The 25473-nt window shown below is 56.3% G+C and overlaps 1 protein-coding gene across 2 annotated transcripts in view; it reads left to right on the forward strand.

Moving 5' to 3' along the window:
- The window catches only part of PTPRN2 (protein tyrosine phosphatase receptor type N2), a 519894-nt gene that overhangs the window by 122171 nt on the left and 372250 nt on the right, over positions 1–25473 (forward strand). Inside the window, exon 1 of one of the 2 annotated variants that reach the window (XM_032482974.1) lies at positions 15752–15943. The exons of the other annotated variant lie outside the window; for it this stretch is intronic. Coding sequence (XP_032338865.1) covers positions 15790–15943 — 154 coding nt within the window. The 5' untranslated portion in view covers positions 15752–15789. Of the gene's footprint in view, positions 1–15751; positions 15944–25473 lie in introns of those variants that run through there. 2 annotated transcript variants of the gene reach the window in all.

The following is a 25473-nucleotide window of genomic DNA, read 5'->3' on the forward strand; positions in this document are numbered from 1 at the left end:
TTTTTCTGGGGGGTTTAGGACCCGATGGGCCAGCACTGCGGTGGAATCAGCGTGGTGTGTGCGGCAGGTGTGCAATGAGGCTCTTCCCGGGTCATTGTGACTCTGGCGGTCCTCAGCCCACTCCGGGTAGCACCCTCCACGTCCATCCACGCCCAGGACGCCCTGAGCAGGCGCGTGCGGGCTCCACGTCACGGCTCCATGCAGGGCACCCCACGAGACAGCCTCATCACCGTCCGACCCGCAGCATCTATTCGGGTGTCCCCGAGCCCGGCGCTTGGAGACGTTACACTCTCGTCGTGTGTGCTCGTGTCTGGACTTGGGTTTCTCGCCTGGCGTTGCCGTAGCAGCCACGTGCGCAGGTATAGTTTCCGGAGGTGGGACACGTGTTGGCAGGGAGCGAGGGGACACAGGGGATGGGGAGGGCCCTCCTGACCCGAGGAGGCACACACGCTGTGGGTTTTCTGGGCAAACCTGTGGAGTGCGTGGGATCAAGGCACTGTGATTCAAGGAGTTTCTCTACTTCTGCCAAAGACACCTGTAAAATCAGGTGACAAAGAATTACAAGCAAAGATGTAAAAGCTTTGAAGAATGTGCTCCCACTCTCATTCTTGATCCTTGATACCCGGGTTTGCAGAAAGTGGAATGAGGTGGCCTCGCGGGAAGGGCATGGCCCAGGACGTGGCCCCCGCGGCCCGGCGCGTGCCCACTTCCCCGAGACGGGACTGTCCCTTGGGTCTCCTTTCATGAGGATGCGCCCCTGTGGCTGGAGATGTGTCTCTTCTTCCTTCTCTGAGCTCCCCCAGCCCCGACCCTGGCTCCTGGCTGCTTCCCATGCCTCACTTTTCTTTATGTCCTTTGACCTCGTCTATAAAGGGATGCCGACCGGGACCCGGCCGTGGTGGAGCTGGTCAGATTCTCCGCTCCTCGGCACTGACTGTGGAAATACACCAAACAGACAAGCACCGTAGGCTGTGACAAGGGCGATGGTGGACCCCAAGTCCCGCGACTTGAGTCCGTGTCAGAGACACATCTGGGAAGGGAGTGGGGATGGTCTCCGACACTCGGCTCAGCCCGTGGCCGGGAGTCATTCTCGGAGGACGCTGCGAGGTGGGGAACTCAGGGTGGGCGGGGCGCGGTCGGCGTTTGCAGGCTCTGAGGCTGATCTGCGAAGCTCACCCCCCTCCTCAGTGTGTCTGAAAGTTCTAGGCGGGGCTGAGCTCAGGCCTGTGCGACAGGAGACCATGAGGTTTGCTATTGTCTAGTGGGTTTGCTCCTTGGCAGGAAGGCTCCAGTGCTCAGGCTGTGACAGAGCTGGTCAGTGGAGGGCTGTTGGTGGAGCGCCCAAGGGTGCCCGTGGTGCTGGGGCTAGCGCTCCCTGCCCCTTAGCATTGCCTCCCGTGCTCTGCGTCAGAGGTCACGGGAGAGCTGGTACGGTGGGCTCCACCCAGACGGCCATTTAATTACCCACGGAAGCCGGTGACGCACGGATCACCATTAATAACGTGAAGAGGTGCCCAGGCCTCACTGTGGAGACAGGAGAAGGAAGGGCCGGGCACGGCCAGTCGCAGAGGCTGGCTTTCATCTGCTGCCCTTGGGTTGTACGCGGCCAAAAGCACCAAGGGGAGGGCGTGTCTCAGGCTACTGAAGCCGTGATTTAGGTCTGATGCTAACTGAATGGAAGGAGGGCCTTGGGACTTAGGGCTTCTTGGTCCAAAGAGGGTGGTCAAGGGTCCAGCTCTGTCACCAAAGCGGACCTCCCTGTCCCGCCGTCATCAGCTCTGTAAGTGGTGCTGCACCCCCAGGCCCGTGCCACCCGCCGAGCTCTGGCCTAACCGGCTTCAGTGGGAGGCGCCCGTCCCCACGGCGCCCGCCTCCACCTTCCCCGGGTCCGACGGAGAAGTCCTTGCGGAGTGGGCTCCCAGGAGCTCAGAGCTTCTGCCTGGATCCAGGGCGTTGCCCCACTCAACGGACACACGTTTACTCAGCTGCCTGAAGACGTCCATGGGGAGAGCACACAGCCTCCTGGCCGTGTCCCATGCCCGTCTCGGGGGAGCCTCGCCCCCCCTCCTCTGGCTCTCAGGGCAGCATCACTGTGGCTCCTTCCTGATTAAGCACTGTGAGAGACCGCAGCACCGTGCAAACATTCCCGAACCTCTTAAATTAGGGCGCTTCCTGCATGCTGGGCGGAAGCTGGGCAGGGGTAGCGGCCATGTAATGTATAAATCACCGGAAAAAAGGCTTGAAAGTGAGCTGGGCGTCCCTGCCCTTCAGCAGCAGGGAAGATGGAAAATGCCAGCATCTCGATGCAGGGGGCCAGCCCTGGGCACAGTGGCCGTGCTCGCTGGGGTGCCCAGCCGCCAACCTGAGTCTATGGGCAGCCCTCCGCCGTGGCTCCTGGTCAGCACCTGGCAGCAGGGGCAGCCTAGGCCTGTCTCCCCTGTGTGTGGCCAGCGATGAGAACTGTTTCAGTTTGGTGTGCTCGAACCCCACCTTTAATGGTGTTGGACAATGATGCTTTGAGTTGTTGAAGCGGCTGTGAATTCAGCCTTCAGAAGGGCAGAACTCCGCATGGTGCAGGGCAGGTGTCCGCAGTGCCCAGGACGAGCTGCTGTTGGATCCACGGAGTGTCCCATCCCCTCCTGGTTTCTCACCTCCTTCCTGGCAGATTCCAGCATGGTGACTGCGCTTCCCTCCGGGGGCTGGGCCGTGGGGCGGGGGCCGCTGATGGCGACCACACTGACTGGCCGGCAGGGCGGTCTCCCCCTCCGTCCTCCTTCAGGGCTGGTTCCCCATGAGCAGTCCTGGGTTTGGGTCACACGTATCCCTCCCTGCCCCCAAGGAGGAAGAAGGAAGCCTCTGGATTCACCAGGAAGGAACCCATCTCTCCTGGGCTGAGCCCTCCTCCTGGGGAGGGTGCCCCGCCCTGCCCTTCCTCCTCCAGGACCACCTGGGGTCTCGGGAGCCATCTGTCTCCACCCCAAGGCTTCGGTCAGAGCCCTGCGGGTGTGGGAGCTGGGTGCCCAGGCCGGGCCCCCGGGGGCTGTGTCTGGACCACTTCGCGGCTGCTCATTCTCCCTTGTCCACCAGTATTCGCGCTGCACACTGTGGGCTGGGCGTGGCTTCCCAGGCAGTCTGTGTGCCTCTGCGTGGCCAGGGCTATATGTGCTGGTGCGACGGGGGCACAGGGCCCACCACTCTCTGCCGTGTGGGACAGGAGGCCGCCTCGGGAACGGAGGCCTCAGCCAAAGCAGGAAAGCGTTCCCGGGCGTCTGCCCTGGAGTCACCTGGAGGGCCTCCAGCAGGACAGCCAGTGCAGGTGTGGAACTCGGCCGTCAGAGGGGGCACGACCAGTGCCCACCGGCCTCTGCGGAGTCACCGCGGGGTAGTCCACGTGCGTGGCTCCTGGGCCGGGGTGGGGCACAGGTTAGCCAGGCTGTCAGGCAGCCGTGCTCCATGGTGGGGTATGCTGAGCAGGTAGGAAGGTGACCCTAAGGGGCTGTTTCTGGGCTTCTGGCCAGTGGGGTGCACAGGAGAGAGCCCGAGGTTTGCCAGGACGGCTGTGGAAGGAGGTGGCGTCTCGTCTGCCCAGCGGATAAGAGGGTGGGGGGCGTCCACACAGAGGGAGAAACGGGAGGAAAGACGCAAAGTTTGGGACCTAGACTCACTTCCCCAGATTTTGAGGGAAGTGCCCCGAGGGGGTGGGGGCTTCCCGTGAGTTGTGACGCTGGCCGGGCAGAGGCCATGTTGTGGAGGAGGGTGTGCTGGCATGTTCAAGGGCTTTCTGCCAGTGGGCACGTGGCACAGGCCAACCTTAGAGAGATCTGGGTGGGCAGCACCCAGTTGAAAAATGGGTGGGCGCTCTGGTGAGGGGAGGGGTCCTGGGGAGAAGCCTGCCATGGGTCCCCGATGATGTTCCCTCTCAGAGTTGAGGAGAAGGGACCGCGTGCGAGTGTCACGTGTGGGTGGAGGCACTGAGTAGCAGCGAGTTGGGGTCTTGCCACGGTGACCCCGACGAGTGCCTGTGGCTGCGGCTGATTTGTGTTTGTGTGTGTCGTGTGCTTGGCGTGCGGGATTTCAGCCTGATCCTGACCACGTGCAGGCCTGCGGGCCAGTGTCGCGGCTGCCTTGTTTTGGAGGTGCTGGGAGCGCACGCTTGGGTTTTATAGCCCTTCTGGGCTGTATTCCAACAAATGTTTTTCTAGGCCTTCAGAAAAGTCCTGCGCAGCTGGCCTCATGGATCCTTGACTGACTGGTGACTGTGTGTCTCTGTATGTTACTGATAAATTATTTATAAGGCAGAATTTTGTGTAGGAAGTCTCACTTCCCTGTGGAATCCTTTAATAAGATCTGAGCGACGCTGAGAAGGCAGCCTCGCAGCACCGACATGTAGCATCTCGTCGAGCCTGAGGCGGCCTCCTGGCTCCCGGACCCTCCGCCTTGCTGGTTTGCTCTGCTTTGGGTTTGGGACGTCTGGTGGCTGTACTGACGCGCGTCTCTGAGCCCCGTGGATGGACAAACAGGCGTCTGGGCTGTTAGGCATGTAGGCATTCTTTTTCTCATCTGCAGACTCCAGTCCCCCATGCCTGTGCGCACGTGCAGATGCAAATGCACACACATCCAGACACGCACACGTGCACATGCAGACACAAATGCACATGCACACACCATTGCGTCCATCCCTGGCAGAGGTTGAAGGGGGCGTCACCCTCATCCCAAGGGAGGGGTGGGGTTCACAGGAGGGGCGTCACCCCTCCTTGGGCTCTTCTCAGCAAATCCTCCTCCCAGTCTGTGCCAAGCTGTGCGGTGCCCACGTTGTAGGTGGTCCGGGCAGTAGCAGCCCACTTCTCCAGTGTCCAGGCAAGATGTTCTCGCTGTTGGTGAAGACGGTCTTAAGCAGACATTACAGAAGCCACGTCGGTTCGTCCCTGAGACTGGGGGGGGGGGCATCATGACCTCACGGCCCTCTCCCCTAGCTCAGGGGCGCCGGCCCTGGCGCCCGCTTCCCACCTGCTTCCACACGTCAGTGGCTGCCCTGCCGCCCCCGAGTGTCTGCCTGAGAAACCGTGGGCTCCTGGAGGCCTCTCTGCACGTTCTTGTTCTACCAGGCTGAGGTTTGGGGGCAGTTCTGACCTGATAGGGTTTAGGATTTTCAGCATCGGAGAGAAGAGGCATCAAGGAGCGTTGGAGAATAAGGAACGAGTGAGCTTTAAGCCGGCCGTGGGGGCGGCTGTCCTGCTGGCTGGTCTCCTGTCCGCCCCGCGTCTCCTGCCCTCTGTTAGAACTGTTCGCTGACCCTCACTCCCTCCGCACAGTCTCCTTAGGGGACCGTGACTTCTGCCAGGGGCTCCCGCTGGTCGGCCAGCACCACGTCCACCCAATGCCTGCTTGTCGGGGGGCTCTTGGCTGTGGCTTCTGGTTTAGGTGGCCCGTGAAACCACATCTGACAGTGTTTCCCTGCAGCTTGACAACCTGAACTGCAAGGGGCAAAAACAGGCAAGTAAGAGAAAGGGAAAACCACAGAGTGGGCGGCCCTGGGGAAGCTGGGTGGTCCCACAACAGTGGGGTTGCATGGGGTCCCTCCTCGTCCTCCTGGAAATGGGGTGCAGGGTGTCCCTTTGGGTGGAGACTCAGGCCAGAGTAGGAGGATGGTGAACACATGGAGTTACATTTCTGCCGTAGCCACTAGAAATTTGACCAGAACGTCGACAACAGGAGAAAGAAGAGGACTCTGGCAGAAGGAGGCCTGTGCAGAGCAGGGCCCCACGGGCAGCCGTCCCTGCCGAGTTCTCCCCTGGTCTGCGTGCCGGGGAGGGGGCCACGGCAGGGAGGCTGGGAGGCATTTCTGGAAGAGTCTGAGGCTCAGGTAGGTTTGGGAACAGGCTGTAAGGCAGAGAGAGTGAAGAAGACACCAGACAGGACGTCGGCACAGCTGCACGAGGAGCTTCAGGTGAGCGAGAATCAGGATCAGTTCTTGATAAACCTGCGTGAAGACAAGTCACACCTGGGGTCTCTCCACAAATGACTGGTTTCCTCAAGTTGGGTCAGGCTCCACCTGGGAAGTAAAAACTTCCTCATAAGCAACTCTTAGATGAGAAAGCACAAGTGGGAAGTAGCCGTAATGAAAATACGCCACACTCAGCACTCCTGGGAAGACTCAGAGGAAAAGCCGTAGCCTTTATCAGCCGCGCTACTTCCCAAGCAGGCGGCTTCCCCGAGAGGAAGGAGCACCAGCGGGCTGAGCGATACACGTGGCTCCGAGCCCCCTGCGCAAGGACAGTGCAGGTGGCACCCGCTGCCTGGGCCGCGCCCAGTGACGTCGGCCCCGCCCCGGACCCCGCTTCCGGCGTGCTCCCCCGTTCTCAGTGTGCCGGCTCTTCCTTCTCAAGCTCCTCGCCCTGTCCTCGTTACCCAGTGACCCCGAGTGTCCGCTGCAGTCCAGGCATCACATTTGTGGCAGAGACGGGGGAGCAGAGACAAAAGGCATCTTTCCTCTTACTGCAAAGGAGGTAATTTCCACCCCAGCCCCGCACACCCTCCCCGGGTGCAGGCCCCTCGTTCAGTGTCCAGGACTGGTCACCGCCGACCTCCAGCTGCGTGTCCAGGTCTTCTAGCCTTGGTGGGAGCAGGAAGGGATGGCCCAGGTGCTGTGCCGGTGTCCCCATGCCACCCGAGACAGCCAGGTGGGGTGAAGGAGGGAGGTGCTCGGCCAGGAAGGTGGAAGAAGAACAAGGCCCTGAGGGAACCCTAAGATGCGAGGAGCCTGTTCGTGAGGAGGAAAGGAGGACAGAGAGCAGACTGCACGCCAATCGGGGAAAAGAGCAAAAACACAAACACACAGAATCAGGAGCAGCAAGACCCTCATTAAAACAGAGGCAGCGAGCGCTTCGCGGAGGCGCACAGACGCACGTGAAGTCTGGATGCGGTCCGCTCTCTTCAGAGGAGGACCGTATTAAGTCTGATCACGGACCGCGGGGGCGGCCTGAGCTGACGGCGCGGGTTGGCACACAGCCCGCCACCCCCACCCCGGGTACCAGGCTGGCTGGCTTCACGGTAAATTATTTCAGATCTTCAAGGACTGGGTTATTTCTGTGCTGTGTAAACTATTCCAGAGGGCAGATAAATCCTGAAACCTTCCAAGTCAAGCATCACGCACAATAGCTTACGAGGAAAACAGAACAGAGTCCAGAAAAAGGCTCAAATACGCGTGGAATTGGAGGAGGAGGATGATGGATGTTAAATCAACGGGAAGAAGACAAATTGTTCAATAAACTGTGTTCCAATTGTTTGGGAAAAAAAGTATTTGAGTTCTTATTTCTTTTGGCAAAAATAAATGCCAAATGAATCAATAACTTAAGTGAAAGTCATACAGAGGGGCTGCGGAAGGCGGCGTGGGGCGATGCGACGCCATGGGCGCCCTTTTAATTGCGATGCTTTAAATCTAAGAAGCCATAAATGGAAAGAGTAATAAGTCTGACTGTGGAAAACCTTAAAAAATTACTGGGAGGAATATCATAAGAAAAGTTGTAAGACACGTGCGACCGGCAGAGCTGCACCTCCGTGTGGCCTCACGCAGGTGAGCGCGGGGCACGAAGCAGCCGGGCTGCGAGCGGGCGGCCTCGGGGGTGGCAGGACGGCGCCCGGGGTGTGAGCGCTCGCCCTCCCCGGATGGCAGGGCGGCGGGTGAGACCGCAGGGAACCGCAGCTCCTCACTGACGGCCCACACGCCGGACCGCAGGCCCGTGTGGTCTTGCGGAGCAAGGAGGCTGGTCCACGGTGGACGGAGTTGGCGCGCTGCAGCTTTCTGGGGGCACATGCCCCCCGCTTTAGTTACATGTTCAGGCGCCCTTGGGCCTCACGTGGGGGTTGGGGCCTTTGGTGGCCGGGAGCCCATCTCAGCCGACCCTCTGAGCAGCTGGGCCGCTGGGTGGGGGCCTCCTTGTAGCCAGGGAAGCGAGGCCGGGCTGGACCTGAGGCCAGGGCTGAGTGGTCACACCCCAGGACCTTTCACTGCTGTCCTCGACAAAGTGCTCAGGCATGGAGAGAATGGCGTGGATGCTCTGGGACGTTAGCGTCGGTGAGAATCTGTGAATGACCCGCAGTCTCCGGGGAAGCGTCAGTGCCATCCAGCCCCGTCCCCACACCGAGCGCTGGTCATCACGGCCCTCCCTGGGTCAGTCTCTGTTAGACCCTCAGTCCCACGGGGCCAGTCCTTGGTTGAGGGGAGAGCTCGGTCCACAACAACATCCTCTGAGTGGGTGAGGACATGGCAGCCCCGCCTGGACGCTGCCGTCCTGCACGGCTCTGCACAGGGACCTGGCGCCGGATCAGAGGACCAGGGCATCCCTTGGATGAGAGGAAACGTCGTCGGCTTACGTGGACCGTGGTTGTGGCGTCCCAGGTCAGCTGGGCAGAAGGCAGCTGCCATGTTCTGGTGGGTCTCGGTCTGAAGACGTGAGGCGGTGACCTGAGAAGGGTCTACTGGAAGGTCCCTGCTGGTGGTGATAGGGAGGGCGCAGACGGAGGAAGGCGGCCAGGAAGTAGGAGGAAGGGGACGCGGACCTGCCCGGTTCGGCCGCGGGAGGGGCACCGCTAGGCAGAGACCAGGTGTGGGGCCACGGGGAAGCCGGCAGCCGCCCCCGCACAAGGTCCCTGCACACACTGTCCCCTCCATGCCCAGTTCCTCTCAGGGGGCATTCCTAAGAAGGGAGAGGGCATCCCTGCTCTGAGATCCTGGGGTCTCCTCTTGAGTCTGCCCATGCGTGAACCTCTTTTTCCCCACGAGCTTGGCCCCCCAGGGCCTGAGCAAGGTCAACACAGGGAGGCTGTGTGTCTGTGTTACTTTTGTGGAGTGACCGCAGATGCTGGCGGGAAGGGGAAGGAGGCCCCCGTGTTTTTCCCAAATACGCTCTGGTGAAGCCCCTCAGGGGTGTTCTTTCTGTGGGGAAACCAAAGCCTTAAGCAGGTTCTTTTGAAAAGGTGTGTACTCACGTGTGTGCCTGTGTGTGCACGGGTGTGCCTGTGTGCATGGGTCTGCCTGTGTGTGCACGTGTGTGCATGGGTGTGCCTGTGTGTGCATGGGTGTGCATCATGTCGAGCCTCCTGTGGGCTCCTGGGGGAGGTTTTCAGATGCTCTGGGACGCTGAGCGTCAGGAGTGGATGGGTCCCCACAGGAGGCAGGAGGCAGGAAGGGGAGAACTCAGAGAGAGAGCTGGGGTGTTAGTTTTACCTCCTCTGCGGTTTTTCCTGGACCAGCCGCATCTCCAGTGTTCCCTCTAACTCAGCGAGCCATATTTTTCATTTGTTTTCAGGTCTGTTTTGGTATATAAAGCAGGTATGTCCATTAAATACATTTCAGGGCTCAGGAAAGTTGAGGTGCTTGGTTTTCCAGGAGCAGATGTGATGGAAGTCACCCCCGTCCTGTGGGAGTGGAAACCCGTGCCGTCTCTGTTCCTGATGGGGTCAGAGGCCCTGGTGCCGTCGGGAGGCTGAGGGCCTGTGCTGCCCGAGACCACTGGGGCTCTGTGGTCTGGGGGCTGTTCACTGTGGCCGGGCTACGCGTGAAGCCTGCAGTGTTGGCTTTGGAGTTAGTCCGCCCTCCTGTGAGCCAGTTTCTCAGTGCTGCCTCTTTTTGGAGCGTTTTAAACACTGGGCGCCTTTGCCGGGGGACGTCCTGGATCCCGGGGCCTGGCTGCACCTTTGGCAGGTTCCTTCCCTCTGCCGGCCGCAGACCCGGCAGCCGCCCCAGGCAGGAGCAGCTCCAGCTGAGGGGCCGTCAGGTCCAACCACGGCCACGGCGCCCCCACCCTCCCGATGGGCAGTCCTCCTGGATCTGTGCAGGGTCCTTTGTGAGAGCAGCACACGTGACCGTGGCCACGGGGACCTGCCAGGAATGGGAGTAGGTGTCCCCTCTCTGCTTCCTGAGGGAAAGTCCCGTGAAGGGAACCGGTTAAAACCTCCCCAGCAGCTCACAGTACCTCACGGCCAGGTCCCTGCTCTGGCGGCCAGCCCAGCCTGGCAGCTGCAGCGACGCGTGTCCAGACTCAGTCCCCTGGACAGCGAGGGAGCCCAGGTGGGTCTGTGACAGACTTGTGTGTTGATTTTAGGTTCTCCCAGGATCAGTGCTCAGCACATATTTAAAGCACTTGGAAATAGGGTGGAATTGCTCCGGTCGGTCTGCTCGGGACGGTTGATTCCCGTTCACGGGGACTGTGCCTCCACCTTTGTCCCTGGTTCTTGGTTTGGGGGGACGTGAGGAATTCTGGATCAGATGAGCTCTTACCTGGGGAACCTCAGCTCAGGGAAGAACGACCGGACCCCCTGATGAGTGGCGTCCATCTCAGAAGCGGGCTTGTCTCGCCTCCGGACGACCCACACTGCGCGGAGCTGCGGGTGGCTGGAGCTGGGCAGGTAGCGGGCCGTCCTGGGTTTGCACATCATCCACTTCTCTTTAGGGAGCGCGTGCTGTTTTCTGTCCGACAGGCGACCGGACAGGATTGACTGTCTGGCCCTCCTGGATTTTGGCCCCTGACTGGGACCTGCCCCCACCCTCCCTGATCTGTGCCATCTGCTCGGCTGGGCCAGCCTCCCCAGAGCCACGTTGCGGGGCGGAGTGGGGGGGCGCTTGCTGTTGGGCGAGATTGTTGGGGGACGTGCATCTCGTTCGTGGTTGACACCAGGGCGGGGGTGAGAGTCAGGAGCAGGTGAGAACACAGCTCCGGCTCCCGGGCACCTTCAGCTGCACAAGATAGTCGAGCAGCAATAGCCCAGGTCCGCCTGTGCAGGGACGCCTGGTTCCTGTCACCCGGTCCGGCCAGAGGCACAGGGGACATGGTTTCACCTCCAAGCAATTGTCACCAGGAGGCCAGGCTGCGTGGCGGGGTAGGGGCCGCCGTCCTGGCCCTGACTCTGCAGTGGACGTGGATGTGGAAGTGCCCACAGACCCCCACCCATTCGTGGAGCCGGGAACGTGGGGTTGCCATGGCGACCGGAGAGTGGGCTACTCAGCTCTCAGATGACAGGGGACCTTCGATTCCCACCAGCCTTTTATGTTTAGTGGAATGAGAGTGTCATGTGAGGGGACCAGGAGACCAGAGGGCCCTGACATGCTGTGAGCCCTTGGATGCCCGTCGTGGACTCAAGCCGGGAGCTGTGGGCTCTGGTCACAGCAGGGCTGCCGGGTGCAGGACCCACATGACCGCTTTGCTCACTGCACGTGTCCTGAGTTCACGCGTGTCTACAGTGGACAGCAGGGTAACGTAGATGCTGAGAGGTGGGTGTTGCTTTCCCAGTTCATGAGTGGTGACTGCTGGGCCCCAGCAGGACGTTAGACCGACCCCCTGGCCCTGAGTGGTGGTTTCTGGGCGTCAGCCGGGAGACACTGCGGTGCTGGCCTCAGGATCCTTGCCTGCCCGTTAGGGTTCTCATTTCAGCCAGAAGCAGAATTGTCTCCAAGCTGTTTTTATACTGTTTCCCCCAAGATTTCAACAGAGTTTTCATCTCTGTACTTGTTATGATCAAGTCAGAATGTATTCAATTCACTCTCAATAATTTCACCTTCTTTCTTTTAGAAAAATTTCTCACAAGCACTTGAAGAACATGTGAACTGTTAATTTTTTCCCTGCCAGGTAGCAAAGTAGCTGAAACTGTCTTTCATAACAACAGGGTTGGCTGGGCAGAGTTGCAACTGGTTGGAAAATGATATAAAATATTGCTAACAGTGGTGCTAAACATTAGTTGTCAGTTTCAAGGAAGATACCAGGACCGTGGCTCAGGAATTAAATGTGTTTTGTATCACATCTGAAAACCAGACACGAGGACAAAGCTGTAAGAAAGCAGTTTGAGATCCAATGTAAGAAATAAGCTTCACTTAAAATTTTTTTTCTGTAAGAATCTTTCTTTCAACTCTTTGAGTGCCTGGGGGTTTGTGCCGTGTGTGTGCGCATGTACATGTCTGTTACGTGCTTGTACGCAGGCATCGTGTGCGTGTGTGCATGTGTGTGCTTATGTGTGCTGTGAGCATGCATATGTGCATGTGTGCATATACGCAGGCATCGTGTGCATGTGTGTGTGTACTGTGAGCATGCGTGTGTGCACACGTGCATGTACATGCGTGTACGCAGGCACTGTGTACATGCAGGAAAAAGCACAACCTTGATTCTGGGGAAGGGGAGCTGGCCCCCTTCTGCTCCGTGTGATTTATGTGTTGTTTTGATGATTTCTGTTTTCTTCAATACATGTGCATTTCGCCTTCAGTTTATAAAATTAAAAAAAGTATGCTCATTAGGAGTGTGGACAATGTGTAGCCGTGGAAATCAGAGCACATTCACGGTCATGCCTCCTAAAGACCCTGGATCCTCATGCTGCCCGTCTGCACCCAGATACAGATGCACAGAACACCACACCCAGGTGCCCGTCCACACCCAGACACAGATGCACAGACCACCACCACCCAGCTGTGGGCCCTGTTCCACTCACCTTGATAATATTATAGCATCTTTGTTATTGTAATCGTTTTGTGAATATTTTAATGACCATGAAACATTTTGAGTTGACGTGTAATCATTTATTTAATAATTCATCTATTGCCAGGCCTATAAAAATGTTTTTATTTTTCACTTTTATGAGAAGTATACGGTGACACACGTGGGCATGACATTTAAGAAGGGTGCATGTGCAAGTGCGTGTGTGCATGTGCACATCCGTGTGTGTGCGTGCACATGCTTGTGTGCGTGTGCACATCCGTGTGTGCACATCCATGCGAGTGCCTGTCCATGTATGCACATCCGTGTGTGTGCAAGTCCGTGTGTGCAAGTCCATGGGAGCGCGTACTGCGTATGCACAAACCGTTGGGAGGATTTGGCATATCTCGTCAAAGCAGAGTAAAAGCATTTGAATTGGAGTGCATTCAGTATGTGTTGAATTTAGGAGTGAGTGGCCACTAATGAAAGGTGCCAGTTAGAGCTGCCACCTGCTTGGCAGGCACGTGACAGGGCAGCTCCCAGGCCCCGTGTGGCCCTTCCACCCGAGGAGTGAACTTCCTCTGTCCTAAACCAAGGAAAGCCCCCTCCCTTCACCAGCCACTTCGAAGTCGGGCTGGAGGCTCCCATGGGTGGGGTGTGTGTGTGTGTATGTGCGTGTGTGAGCATGCATGTGTTTTGTTTTATTTCTTGGTCTTATTGTTTTAAAATGTTTAAGTTCGTGGCACACATTTTATAATCAGGGTTCAAACAGCAGCTGTTTCCAGGTCTTTGGAGAAAGTGGAAGCCTGGCTCCTGCGTGGGAGGCAGTGTCCCCCGTTTGGCTGCTCTCCACCGCCCTGCTGACTGGCATCTCCAGGGCACGGATGTGTCAGTGCCCAGGTAGGGATGCTGGCTGTGCTGGCCAGTCCCTCTCACCCCTGCGAGGTGTCAGGAGGGATGCCTGCCGCGGTCGTGTGCACGGGAAGTGCGTGTCCCCCTCTGCATTTCCTTAGAGATGCTCCCAGGTCGGGAGGCCTCCCCTGCTCTCTCCTGCCTTTGCGGCCTTGGCGGGACAGTCCTGCTGGCCTGGGCCCTCCTCCAGACCAGCACACCTGGAGCCGAGTCGGGGTCTGGGTCCAGGCATGTCGGCTCCAAATCTGAAGCCTCTGTGTCAGTCCGCCCAGACTCCGGACGGAACCCTGGCCTGGGCTGAACAGCAGGCATTTTCTGTTCCCAGTCTGGGGCCCAGAAGCCCAAGGTCAGGGCGCTGCAGGGTCGTGTCTGGTGAGGACCCAGTTTTGTTTTGTAGATGGCGTCCTTCCCCTGTCCTCGCCGGGCAGAGGAAGGGGCTCTGGTCTCTTCCTCTTCTTCTAAGGGTCCCGCTATGGACGCTGCACCCTGGAGATCACCTCCCAGAGGCCCCACCTCCCCAGACCATCCCCTGGGGGCTGGCGCTTCCAGGTGCACTTCAGGGACACAGACAGCTCTCAGCCCCCTCATTTCTCTCTGTCTCTCACCTCAGGGAAGCGGCCTCTAGGTCACCAGGAGACCCACCGTGGTCTCGCATGGCTATTTCCACGACGCTGGTGCCCTTCCCCGCTTCCTGCCTGGAAGTGCTGGCTTGAATTTAACTTTTGAGGGGTGTTTGTATTTTGCTACATGACTCAGAGGCTTAGGAGAAGTGTACATGTTAAACAAGTCTAATACATAAACCAGTCAATCTGCAAATGCGACCCAGCCCGGACGATGCATTTTTCATGAGTCTCGATGGCACACAGGCCTGTGTCGTTACTGCAGGGAAACATCATGCAGTTTTATCCTCACAGGCAGAGGGGGTCTCGGGAAGTCCTGCTCTGCCAAGCAGGCCAGTGTGCTTTGGCAGACGGGAGGTGGTGTTTTCCCGGGGGTCGGGGTGGGCCCTGCCCGAGGGCACTGGAGGCGCCAGGCGGGTGGCAGCAAGGCCCCTCTCAGTCTGCACAGCAGCCACGCAGGGTCCTGCCTGACCCTCAGGGGAGCGGCACTAAGGGTTTGTAGGGCAGTCCTGACCATCATGGATTCGGGCTGCAAAGCTCCTTCCTGTCCACCACAGTAGGTCCAGTCTGGAAAGCTCCCTCAGCCAGTTAATTGATGGGGGTGGGGAGGGCGAGGCTTGTTCTTCATAAGGAGGCTCTGTTCTCTCTTAAGAGACCTGCTCCCGACTCTGCTTGGCTCAGGTAGGGGCGGCCCACGTGCTCTCTGACAGCATGGGGGAGATACCTCACACCAGATCAGTGAGGCCCCACCAGCCACACGCTCCTGGTCAGGTGACCAGGCTCCGCCTCATCGGCCAAGCTCGCAGTGAAACGGCTCACCCAGCGAGCCGGGCCTCCTGGAGCGCGGGCCTGAGGGCTCGTCCCCGCTAGGCCCGTAGAACACGTGGAGCGGCTGGGAGGGAGTGCTCTGCGCTCTCTGCAAAGATCAGACTTCCTGTCACGTGAGTCCCTGTGTCACGTTTCCGTGGGAACCTCGGTCACAGGATGGAATACGTTTTGTCTAATATGACGCTCACAGCACAGAGGAGGGACCCGGTCACCGGAAAGGTGATGTCACTGCCCAGGACACACAGCCTGTGACCACCTGTCCCTGCCCCGCCCCCCCCCCCACGGCCCACCCGTGCAGCTCGTCTGTTACATCAACCACACGCAAGCTCAGAGAAAGGTTAGTTTCCGTTAGATACTCACTCACACGCGCACCCCCCCCACACACTGCACATTCGAACGCACTTGAGCGCACACACACCAGACGGCACAGTATACGTGTGCAAACGTGTCGGTGTTACAGCTCAGTTGTAACAGCAACCTGTATCTGGGCAAGAAGCCAAGCAGCACTCGGAGACTGGAAAACTCAAGTTTATTACACCCGTGAGTTCAGAGAAGTTAACACTGCAAGCTCTGAACCCAATCTATACGTTTACACAGGCCTTTTATAGGCTGCCAATTTTACACTTCGCAACATCGTATGCAAATAAAGTACAACAGAAGTTGGCCAACCAGGAACAAGCTTTGTAGAAATAGACCAATCAGGAGTGAGCTCCATGCAAATAAAGTACTACAAATGGACCAATCAGAAGTTACGGAAGTGGACCAATCAGGAGTGAGAGTAATAGCCAATCAGGAGTGAAGGAGGTAGCCAATCAGAAGTGAGCTCTGGGAACCAATAGAATTCTAGGTGTAAGCCGCTTTAGAGGCAAAAAAGTGAAACAGAGCCTCTGGGCCAGGGAACAGAATGGTGCTGGGAGGAGAGCACCGGCCCTTCCCGGCGGTTTCTTTACGGGGCTTCCCGCCTCAAGTGAATGCTCCATGTGTCTCTCCTCCCCCCGTTTGGGGTGTGGAACACGTTTGTCGGAACTTTCCAGCCTCGAGTTCCAGCTCAATACGTTGACTTTGTCACTTTTAGTTTGTCTACTTTGAGGTACTTTTGTGCCGCCCCCAAGCTTCTTTCTGAAGGTTAGTTTCGTTTTTCTGCACTAGGGAGCTAAGAGATAAAGGCTGTCGTGGAAGTGCTTCCGAGCCCCAGGGAAGGAGCCCCAGCGGACGGCCCCGGGAAGGGCGGTCTGACCTGGAGATGCCCGTCGTCAGGACGCGGCCTCGATGTTCCCTCCTCACTGAGCAGGGGCCGCCGCGGGACTCCCAGGGAACGAGGCCGCGTGCTGTCGGCCCGGGGCCGGGTGCTGCAGCCACGGTCAGAGGGGCACGTGCGCTACGCCGTGGGAGGGAGGGCAGTGACGGGGCGAGCGGAGCGCCGGGGTCGGCTACAGAGATGCTGCGGAGGGGGGCTTAGGACCTAGTCGTGCTCAGTGCTCAGAACACGCAGAAACTGCTGCCGAGGAGCAGAGCACCGCTCCCCCAGGGTGGCGGGGCCTGGCCGGCAGGACCTTTGTGTCCTCAGACTGGCCTCCGGGAGCTCCCTGGGGCCCTCAGCCGAGACCTCGAGGACCCCTGGGGCGGAGTGCGGCTGCGACATGTCCCGGGTCCCCAGAGCGACCTGGAAAGGTGGGGAACCAGCTCTCAGCTGAGTGTTTCTTCTCCCGAAGCCGATGGGCGATCGGCGGCCCTCCCCCTCTCCGCAGTGATGGCGACTGTCACCCCAGCTGTCCTGAATGTGTTTCTCGCAGGGGCGTCTGTCTGGGACCGCGAGAGGCAGCAGGGCTGCGCGGAGGGGCGGCCGCCCTCCTTGCTGTGGCCTCGCTGTGCGAAAGGGGCGGAGGCCTCAGCTACCGCGTCACTGAAACGCCGGGCCTTTCCTGACGCGCTCCCTACGGGCTAAGAGCCCTGCTCTGGCTGGGACAGCCCGGCTCAGCGGGCTGCTTTCGCTGCGGGTTTCACCCTCGCGCGCGTCACCAGTCGGAGTCGTCGGAAGGCGCTCGTCTTCCACGCGTTGCTGGCGTCCGAGCACAGGGAGGGACGGCGGCCTGCGGGGAGGGCGGGGGGTGCGGAGGGGCTGCGTGCAGCCCCGTCCTCGGGGAGAGCCTGCGGGTGGGCCAGGAGCCGCTAGGGTGCAGTTTGGGCCAGATCAGACTCAAGTGAGACTTGGAAGCAGCACAAAGGCAAGGAAAGCAGCTTCAGCAACGAGACAGAGCAGCCGAGTGAAGGCACGGCCTCCCGTGTGGGACGCGTCTGGTGTCAGGGGCTGGGCCGGGAGGTCTGAGGTTTCCGCGCCGCTCGAGCTGCGTGGCCCTCTTCCCTCAGGTCCACGTGTGTTTTGAAGCTGCAGCATCTCCGTGACTGTGAAAAATGCTCCCCAGTGTTTTCTTGCTCAGTAAGCACCTAGGAGGCCCTGAAGCTGTGACACCTCGTCAGGGGACCTGTGGGCCGTACGGCGTTCATTGAAAAATCAGTCACAAGATGCCGGCGGAATCCCTCCCTGGTGGCCCAAACCAGCGTGAGTAGAAGTTTCAGGAAACAGTACCGCTTGGCGAGTTTGGGGGCATGACGCGGGCTTTGAGGTCCGTGTGGAGGGAAGCGAGCGCTTTTACTTAGGGGCGGGGCCGTCAGCAAACCTGTTTTGAAGAAGGCGTGGCGGCACCGGCTGCTGGCTGGAAGCACGGACGCAGTGTCACGGTTTGGAAAACGGTGGCGTCTTGCGTCACGCAGCCGGTCCCGCGTGCTCGCTGGTCCCCAGCCCGAGGCTGACTGTGCCGGGGCCACGGGGGCCGCGTGAGGCTCGCCCGCCGGCAGCGCAGACGGGCGCGGGGCCTTTGCCTTGGAGGCGAGCTCCGTCACGTTGCCGGCCCGCAGCGAGGCCCCGCCCCGGCTGCGCTCGCTCCGCGCTCCCACCCGAGCTCGGCCGGGGCGAGCACTCGCGCTCCTCCGCTCCCTGGGGTTGTCCTCCTTCGCTGTTGGGAAAACGAAGGCCTGAGGCGCGGGGCTCGAACGGCGTGTCCGTGTCGCTCCGGGAAAGCTCGCTCTTGTCCGGACGGCGCTCTGCAAGCCGTGTGGGAGTTCGTGTCGTCCTGACACCTGGGAGGCCCAGGAGGACCTCCTGCCCCGTGACCGACAGCGAGGCAGTGGGGCCCCGCGGAGCTGCGTCCGCTCGGCCGTGACAGGCGCACACAGCCCCGCAGGCCGAGGCCTTGGCGTCGCCCTCCCTGCTCCACGCCCGGCTCCTCCGGGCCCCGTGCGGTCTCGGGCCCGCGTGCGCCTGCAGCCTCTTCTCCTGGGAGGGACCGAGGCAGCCTGGGCTCAGCATTGGCTGACCCATGGGCAGGTGCTTCAGCCACTGTGGGGCCAGTGAAACCCATGCCCCCTGGACAGCCCCCACCTTGTCCCCACCTGGGGGACTTGCAACGTAACAGGGAGGAAGTCGCCGTGAAAGAATGGAGGGAAAGGGGTCACAGAGTGATGAGCAAGAAACCTCAAGTCTGCAGTAAGACAGTTCCAGGAGACGGGCTCCCCGGCGGTGCGGAGGCCGTGAGTGTGGTTGGGTCGAGAGGGCGGTAACTCGGGCAGAAAAACGCCTTTCTAAGGGGCATGGGTCATGGGGACCCTTGGGGCTGCGACCTCCCTCCTGTGCCCGAGTCCTGCCCTGCTGTGCTGTGGTGCCAGATGAGCCCCACTCCATTCAGATGGAGACGCAGGCAGGTCCCTCCCACTCCGGGAACCTGCAGGGAACAAGGATGTTCTCCAGCCGCCGGCCTGTCCCTTCCTCCCTGGCGGAGGGACCCCTGGCCCTCACCGGCCCTGACCGGGGAGAAGGGGCCTGGGCGCCTGCTGTGCAGCGGGGACACTCCCCGTCTTCTGCTCCTCCGTCACCCTGGGCGCGCCCCGACCTTCCTCCACCTGTGAGGACTGTTCATTCATCCTTCCAACCTCTGTTCGAGCACCACACCCTCTATGAAGCTCTTCCCAGGTCTCTCCCTCCAAACGGGTGTCTTCGTTTCTCTACTCCCATAGCTGTCAGCATATGCCTTTATTATATGTTCATCACACTTCAACCTGGACCTTAGCTGACCATGCACCCAAGCATGGCAATGCTGGCCCGTGAAAGGGCAGTGGTCTGGAGGACCTGCCTGATAGGGGGCACGGGAGCCGGTCGTGCAGGTTACAGCGGTGAGGGTGCGTCCGGGTCGCCACTGTGTCCGCAGTGCCTTCCTTTTCATCACTGAGTTGTCTTGACTGCTGAGGGCTTGTGCACTGTGGGAAGGACCTGCTTGTTTACCCCTCACCCACTGAGTGACATCTGGGCTGCTTCCTATTTGGGGTAAATCTTCATTTTTCTGGGATAAACGGCCAGGGGTTCAATTGCTGGCTGTGTGATGTGTATGTTTAGTTTTCCAAGACCGTCAGACTGTTTTCCCGAGTGTCTGTGCCATTTTGTGGCCCCACCGGAAACGTAGCTGTGTTCTGGTTTCTCCAGATCCTCGCCAGGATTTGGGGCTGTCGCTGTGTTTTGCCCTAGCCCTTCTGATAGGGGTCAGTGGTGTTTCGCTGTGCGTTTCGTTTGCATTTCCCCAAAGGCGAATGCTGTCGCGCAGCCTCACGTGGGCTGGTTCGCCGCCTGCACATCCTCTTCGATGAGATGTCTCTTCGTGCCTTTTGCCCACTTGTAACTGAGTTTTTCACTGTCCCATCCTGAGAGTTCTGCCTGTGTCGCAGATTAGTCCCTCACTGGCTGTGTAGTTTGAGGTTCTCTCTCCCAGTCTGTGCGCACCTCCTCATCCTCTAACAGGACCTTTCACAGAGCAGAAGTTTTAATTTTGATGAGACCCAGCTTATCGGACTTTCTTTTTACGGATGACGTTTGGTGTCAAGTCTAAGAACTCGCTGCCTCACCTCGGCTCCGAAGATTTTTGATTTTTGATTTTTGATTCCTCTAAACTTTTCACTGTCTTATATTTTACATTTGCATCCATAATCCATTTGGGTTACTTTCTGTGTAAACCCTGAGCCCTGCGTCGAGGCTCCTGTTTTCCCCTCTGGAAGCTCAACCCTCCAGCTCCATCTGTCGAAAAGGCAATTTTTCAGCACCAAGTTGCTTTTGTACTTGTGTCAGAATCTGCTGGACGTTCCTGTGTGGGTCTTTTCCTGGTCCCGTGCTCTGCTCTGGTGACCTGTGTGCCCATCCTCCATGGCACCACGAGGTCTCGGTGACCGGCTGGTGCGGTTGGGTCACAGGGGTGGGATCTGTAGGTAGAGCAAATGTCTCCTTCTTTCTTCTTCTTTTTTCTGGACTGTTTTAGCTCCCAGGTCCTCTGCTGTCCCACTGAAGTTTCTTGTCTGTGTCCACAAAGCCTCTTGCTGGGATCTTGATAGGAATTGTGTGAGACTTCTGTATCGGTTTGGGGAGGATTTACATCGTTATTATGTTGAGACTTTCAACCCATGAACACAGCATGCCTGTCGTTTACTTAGATCTTTGATTTCTTTCATCAACACTGTGTAGTTTTCAGTGTGCACAGTCCTGAACACGTTCTGTCAGATTTACACCCAAGTACTCACCTTCTGGAGTGACTGTAAATAGTATGTTAGTTGCAGCATCAGTGTGGCCATAGCTAGTATACAGACAAATAATTTATTCTAGGAGTTTTTTGTAGATTCGCTGGTATTTTCCATGTGGGAAATTATATCGCCTGGAAACAGGCAGGTTTCTTTCTTCCTTTCTCACCTGCATGTTTCTCATTTCCTTCTGCTGCCCATTGCGGTGCTGAGAACTTGCAGCTCTGCTGAGTGAACGTGGTGAGGAAGCACACCCTGCCTCGTTCCTGACCGCAGTGGGAAAGCTTCCAGCTTTTCACCGTTAAGTGTGGTGCTGGCCGCAGGCTCGTGCGGATGCTCGTTGTCGAGGCGGTGAAGCCCTGAAGTCCCCCCCGGCCCTGTTTTCCTGAGAGTTTCCATCGTGAGTAGGTATTGAACTAATTGACTGATTTAGGGTTAAACCAGCCTTGCATCCCTGGAGTAAACTGCATGAAGTATAATTATTTTCACGTGTTGCTGCATTTTATATGCTAAGGTACTTTCTTATGGGTCTTAATGTTTATATTTATGAGGGATGTTGGTCTGCAGGGTTTTTTGTTTTTTGTTTACTGTCTTCGTCTGCTTTTGGTATCATGTTAGTATTAACTAATACTAACATCTAAAATTAACTGGGGACATTTGGTCCTTTTCTGTTTTCTGGAAGGAATTGTGTAGCATTCATGTTAATTCTCCCTTAAATATTTGGTAGAATTATCCAGTGAAACCTTCTGGGTCTGGAGATTTCTTTTTGTGGAGGTTTTAAATTATGGATTCAATTTCCTTAACAGTTATAGGGCTATGAAATTACCTGTCTCCTATTGGATGAGTTTGGTAGTTTGTGTTTTTTGAGGAATGGGACATTTCATCTAAGTTTCCCTTTGACCATGGACTCTTTAGCAGTGCTGTTTGATCTCCAAGTGTCTGGAGATTTGTCGTATCTATGATTGATTTCTAGTTCGATTCCATTCTGATTGGAGAATATACTCTGAATGATTTTGATTCTTTTCATTTTGCTGAGTTTTATTTTATATTCTAGGATCTGGTCCACGTTAGCTGGATTTGTCTGTTTCCCCTTTCGGTCCTATCAGTTTCTGCTTCACATACTTGGCAGCTCTGTTGTTTGGTGCACATGAATTTAGGGTGTGTGTCTTCTTGGTGGATTTACCTCTGTCCCTGAGGCATGTGTCTCTCTCTGATTTGTTTGCTCTGAAGATTTATCTGCTATTACTGCTTTTGTTTGACTGACAGTTTTTTTTTTAAACCTTTTACTTTCAACCTGAAAGTTGGAGTGAGTTTTTTGTAAATGGCATATATTTGGGTCATGCGTTTTTAAACCGCTCGGTCAATGTCTGTCCTCATTGGTGTATTTAGCCCATTTATGTTTAATGTAATTATTGGTTTGTTAAGGCCTTGAATCCCATCTTACTATTTTTGTTTTCTGTTTGTTCTATTTCTTCTCTCTATTCTTTTTCCTTCATTCCTTTAGGTTATATTTACTTTTTTTTCAAATCCATATTGATTTATCTACAGTGCTTTGACTGTATCTCTTGGTTGGTATGGATATTACATTATATGTACAAAACTGTCACCATTTGCTGGTGTCATCATTTTACCATTTTGAGTGGGGTCTAAACCCTTACTTCCCTGAGTGATTCTTCACCTGGTTTATTATAGTTACTTAAAATATTTTCTCTGCATATAACTAGAAGCACATCAGACAACGTTATAACGTTTGCCTCAACTGTGAAACGTAACTCAGGAAACTCAAGGGAGGGAGAAGGGGTCGCATTCCCTCAGACCTTCACTTTCATGCTTTTTCCTTCTTGATGTTCTGAGGCTTCTCCTTCTGTCACCACCTTTCTATTCACAGAAGTTCTCTTAGCAGGCCTTTCAGGGTAGGTCTGCTGGTAAAGGAGGCTCTCATTTTCATTTGCCTGAGGATGTCTCCATTTCCCTGTCACTCCTGGACGATATTGTCACTGGGTGTCTGGACTGGAGGATTGTCAGGATTCTGGATTGACAGCTTTTTTCTCCCAGCATTTGAAAAATGTTGTGTGATTTCACGTAGCCTCTGTGGTTCCTGATGAGAACTCCTCTGTCACTGGATTATGTTCAACTCATGGGTATGGTGTTATTTCTCTGGCTACTATTTCCTTTGCCTTTAGTTGTCTGAAGTTTAATTATCGTGTGTCCCAGAGGAGATTTGAGTTTATCCCATTTGCGATGCTCAGCATCTGGAATCTTTAAGTTTATTCTCATCAAAACAGAAATCTTCAGTCATTTTTTGGAGTGCCTTTCAGCACTGTCTTCCTTCTCCTCTCCTGGGACTCTTATGACATAAGCATTAGATTTTTTGTTACAGCCCCACAACCCGGAGACTCTGCCCCCGTTTTTTCAGACTGTCTTCTCTCTGTTGCTGGAATTGGGTAATTTCTACTCTTCTGTCTTCCAGGTCACTGATTCTCTGATCTGCCCCCTCCATCTTTCTATAAAGCACATCCACTGAGCTGTTTGTTTTGGTTATTGTCTTTTTCAGTTATAATATTTTCAGTATTTATCTATTTGCTGAGACTTTCTATTTCTTTGTTGAGGCTTCCCATTTTTAATTTGCTTCAAGTGTGTTCATAATTGTTCACTGAAGCGTCTTTAACATGGTGGGTTTACAGTCTCTGTCAGAAAATGCCGGCATCTGTGTCATGTTAGTGCTGGTGTTTACTGATCATCTTTCTCCATTCAGTTTGAGGTTTTCTTGGTTTTGAGAAGAGTGGTTCTCTGTTGAAACCTGGACATATCTGGGTTATATTATGGGACTCTGGGTCTCATGTAAACCTTGTGCTTTAACTGGCTTTTTCTGGCACCACTCTGCTGGGGTGTGGAGGGGGCTCTGTTACTGACAGTGGAGGTGGAAGTTGGGGTTCCCCACTGGACCTTTGCTGACACCTGCAGGGAGGGTCTTGTCCTCACAGCTGGGAGAGGGGTGGGTGGGAGTCTGAACTCCCAACGTGGTCTCCGCTGATATGAACAGGTGATTACCACCTAGAGGGGATCCAGTCGGGGTCACTGGCCTCACAGTGGAGGATGCGGAGGCCCCCTCTCAGCCTTTGTGTGAGTGGGGGTGGGGTCGTGCTTTCTTCTAGGTTTTGGGGGTAGGGGAGCTGCATCGTCCACAATGTGCTCAGTTGCTCCTTTCCTGGCCACTGACTAGAGAGAAGCGACTTCAGCTGGGTCCTCGTCGGCACCTGGGCTGCTGGTTGATTCAGCTCCACGTCTGAGATGACAGGCCAAGGGAAACATGGGGGCCCCACACGTGTTTTCTCAGGTCCTGGGCCCCTGGCCACCTGCCACCTCCTCTCCACCCTACACAGCCTCTCATGTGTGGCCCAGGGTGTGGCTGAGCCAGGTGGGAAGAGCAGGCGAGTGTGTGCTCACCCAGGGTCTCGTCTCTCCGACCTGCCTAGGAGACACGCTCACGGAGGACGTCCAGCCCCTATATCTGTGTGCTCGGTTCCCGAGTGCTGCCAGGAGCGCTTAGAGGTTCAGGGTTCCCTCACTGGCCCGACAGACACATCCATCACGTGGCCTCCACACAGACCCCAGAACGGGCACGGCTCAGACTGCTCTGCTCTTTAGATAAAAATATTACTGCAGTTCTGTTATTTAAATTTTAAAAATGATTTTTTTTTCATAGTAAGTTCCTTCTGTGCTCTTGATTTTTCTGTTTCCTCCCATCCTTCTGGGAGTGGCGTGCTGAGACCGTGCCCGTTCCTCAGCGCACAGCGCTGGACCACATGCTCACACTGCAGACATGCCTCCTGGGGGGGGACCAGTAACAGCCACACAAACACATCGCATGCGGGGCGATTTTTAGGTGCTTTTGTCAAACGGAACAGACTAGCTTACTTCTAAGCATGTTTAACCCCAAAGTAAGGGTGACAGTGCCTGTGAGGCTGGGTCTCCGGCTGGGTCTCCAGCTGGGTCTCTGACCCTCTCTCCAAACGTTGCGTCACCCTCAGCTGCTGGTGGCCGCAGGAGGCAGCTGAGGGGGCAACTTTTCCGTCAGCTTCACTCTGGGTAATGCTGTCAGGTCTTCTGAGATTTAGACTCAGTTGGAAACTGTTCCAACAGTTTGAATCTTGCCAGTTGTAAGTTTTAAAAAATGTTAGATTTGCATTTGAAAAAGCGTTCCAGTGGGTCTATGAAGGCAGTTTACATGTAAGAGCTGTTCTTTTAATTCTACTGAGAACGCATGTTCTCAGTGAGTCCTGGACTTTCTTGTGCTGCACTCATACACACACCAACGCACACAAACGCATAGCCGTCCTGATTTGAAGATTTTGGTAATGTGTTTTTGTACAGGGCATAAAAATACATCTCTGTAATTACATGATATTTAGTGATTAGATAATTATGGATAATTGCACGGGATAGTGCTAAGTGCTACAGTGTTACCATAAGATCTAAAATGTACAAATTGCATAATAATTATTCTTGGGAGTTATTTGGTAATTCGGAGCATAATTATCATGTGATCTGCAGTGCATGTAATTAATGCATAATCACATGGACTTTGCCATCATAACTGCTTTGCCCTTGTTATAAAGCTCTTTGTCATAACATTTGAGTATAAATATGGTGTAATTGGCTCCAGACACAGTACATTAAGCCCCACGATAACTGCTTTTCTAGTAATAGTACCCCTTATTTCACTTCAAACGTGTGGCTCTCGAGCAGGGTGGGGTTAGGAGGAGCAAGTTGCCCAGACGTGGCCGCGAGCAGGCCTGGTGGCCACCGTGTGTGCTTGGGGGCCATGGCCAAACCTTTCCAGGTGGGGAAGTTGGCCGCTTTCTCTGCAGACGGCTTCCCTCTTTGGACCAGAGTGCATGCCTGGCCGGGGGCTCCTGCCGTCCAGCTGTCCAGCCTCCTCCCGCCTGGTTTTCCACTAGCAAAGCGCCCAGCAGTTTCTGGTGCAGGGAACTCCGGGAGCCAGAGTGTCTGTAAGGAGGAGACCTGGCTGTGAACCGCCC

The sequence above is a fragment of the Camelus ferus genome, chromosome 7, assembly GCF_009834535.1.
Source record: "Camelus ferus isolate YT-003-E chromosome 7, BCGSAC_Cfer_1.0, whole genome shotgun sequence".
In the NCBI taxonomy this organism is placed as follows: Eukaryota; Metazoa; Chordata; class Mammalia; order Artiodactyla; family Camelidae; genus Camelus; species Camelus ferus.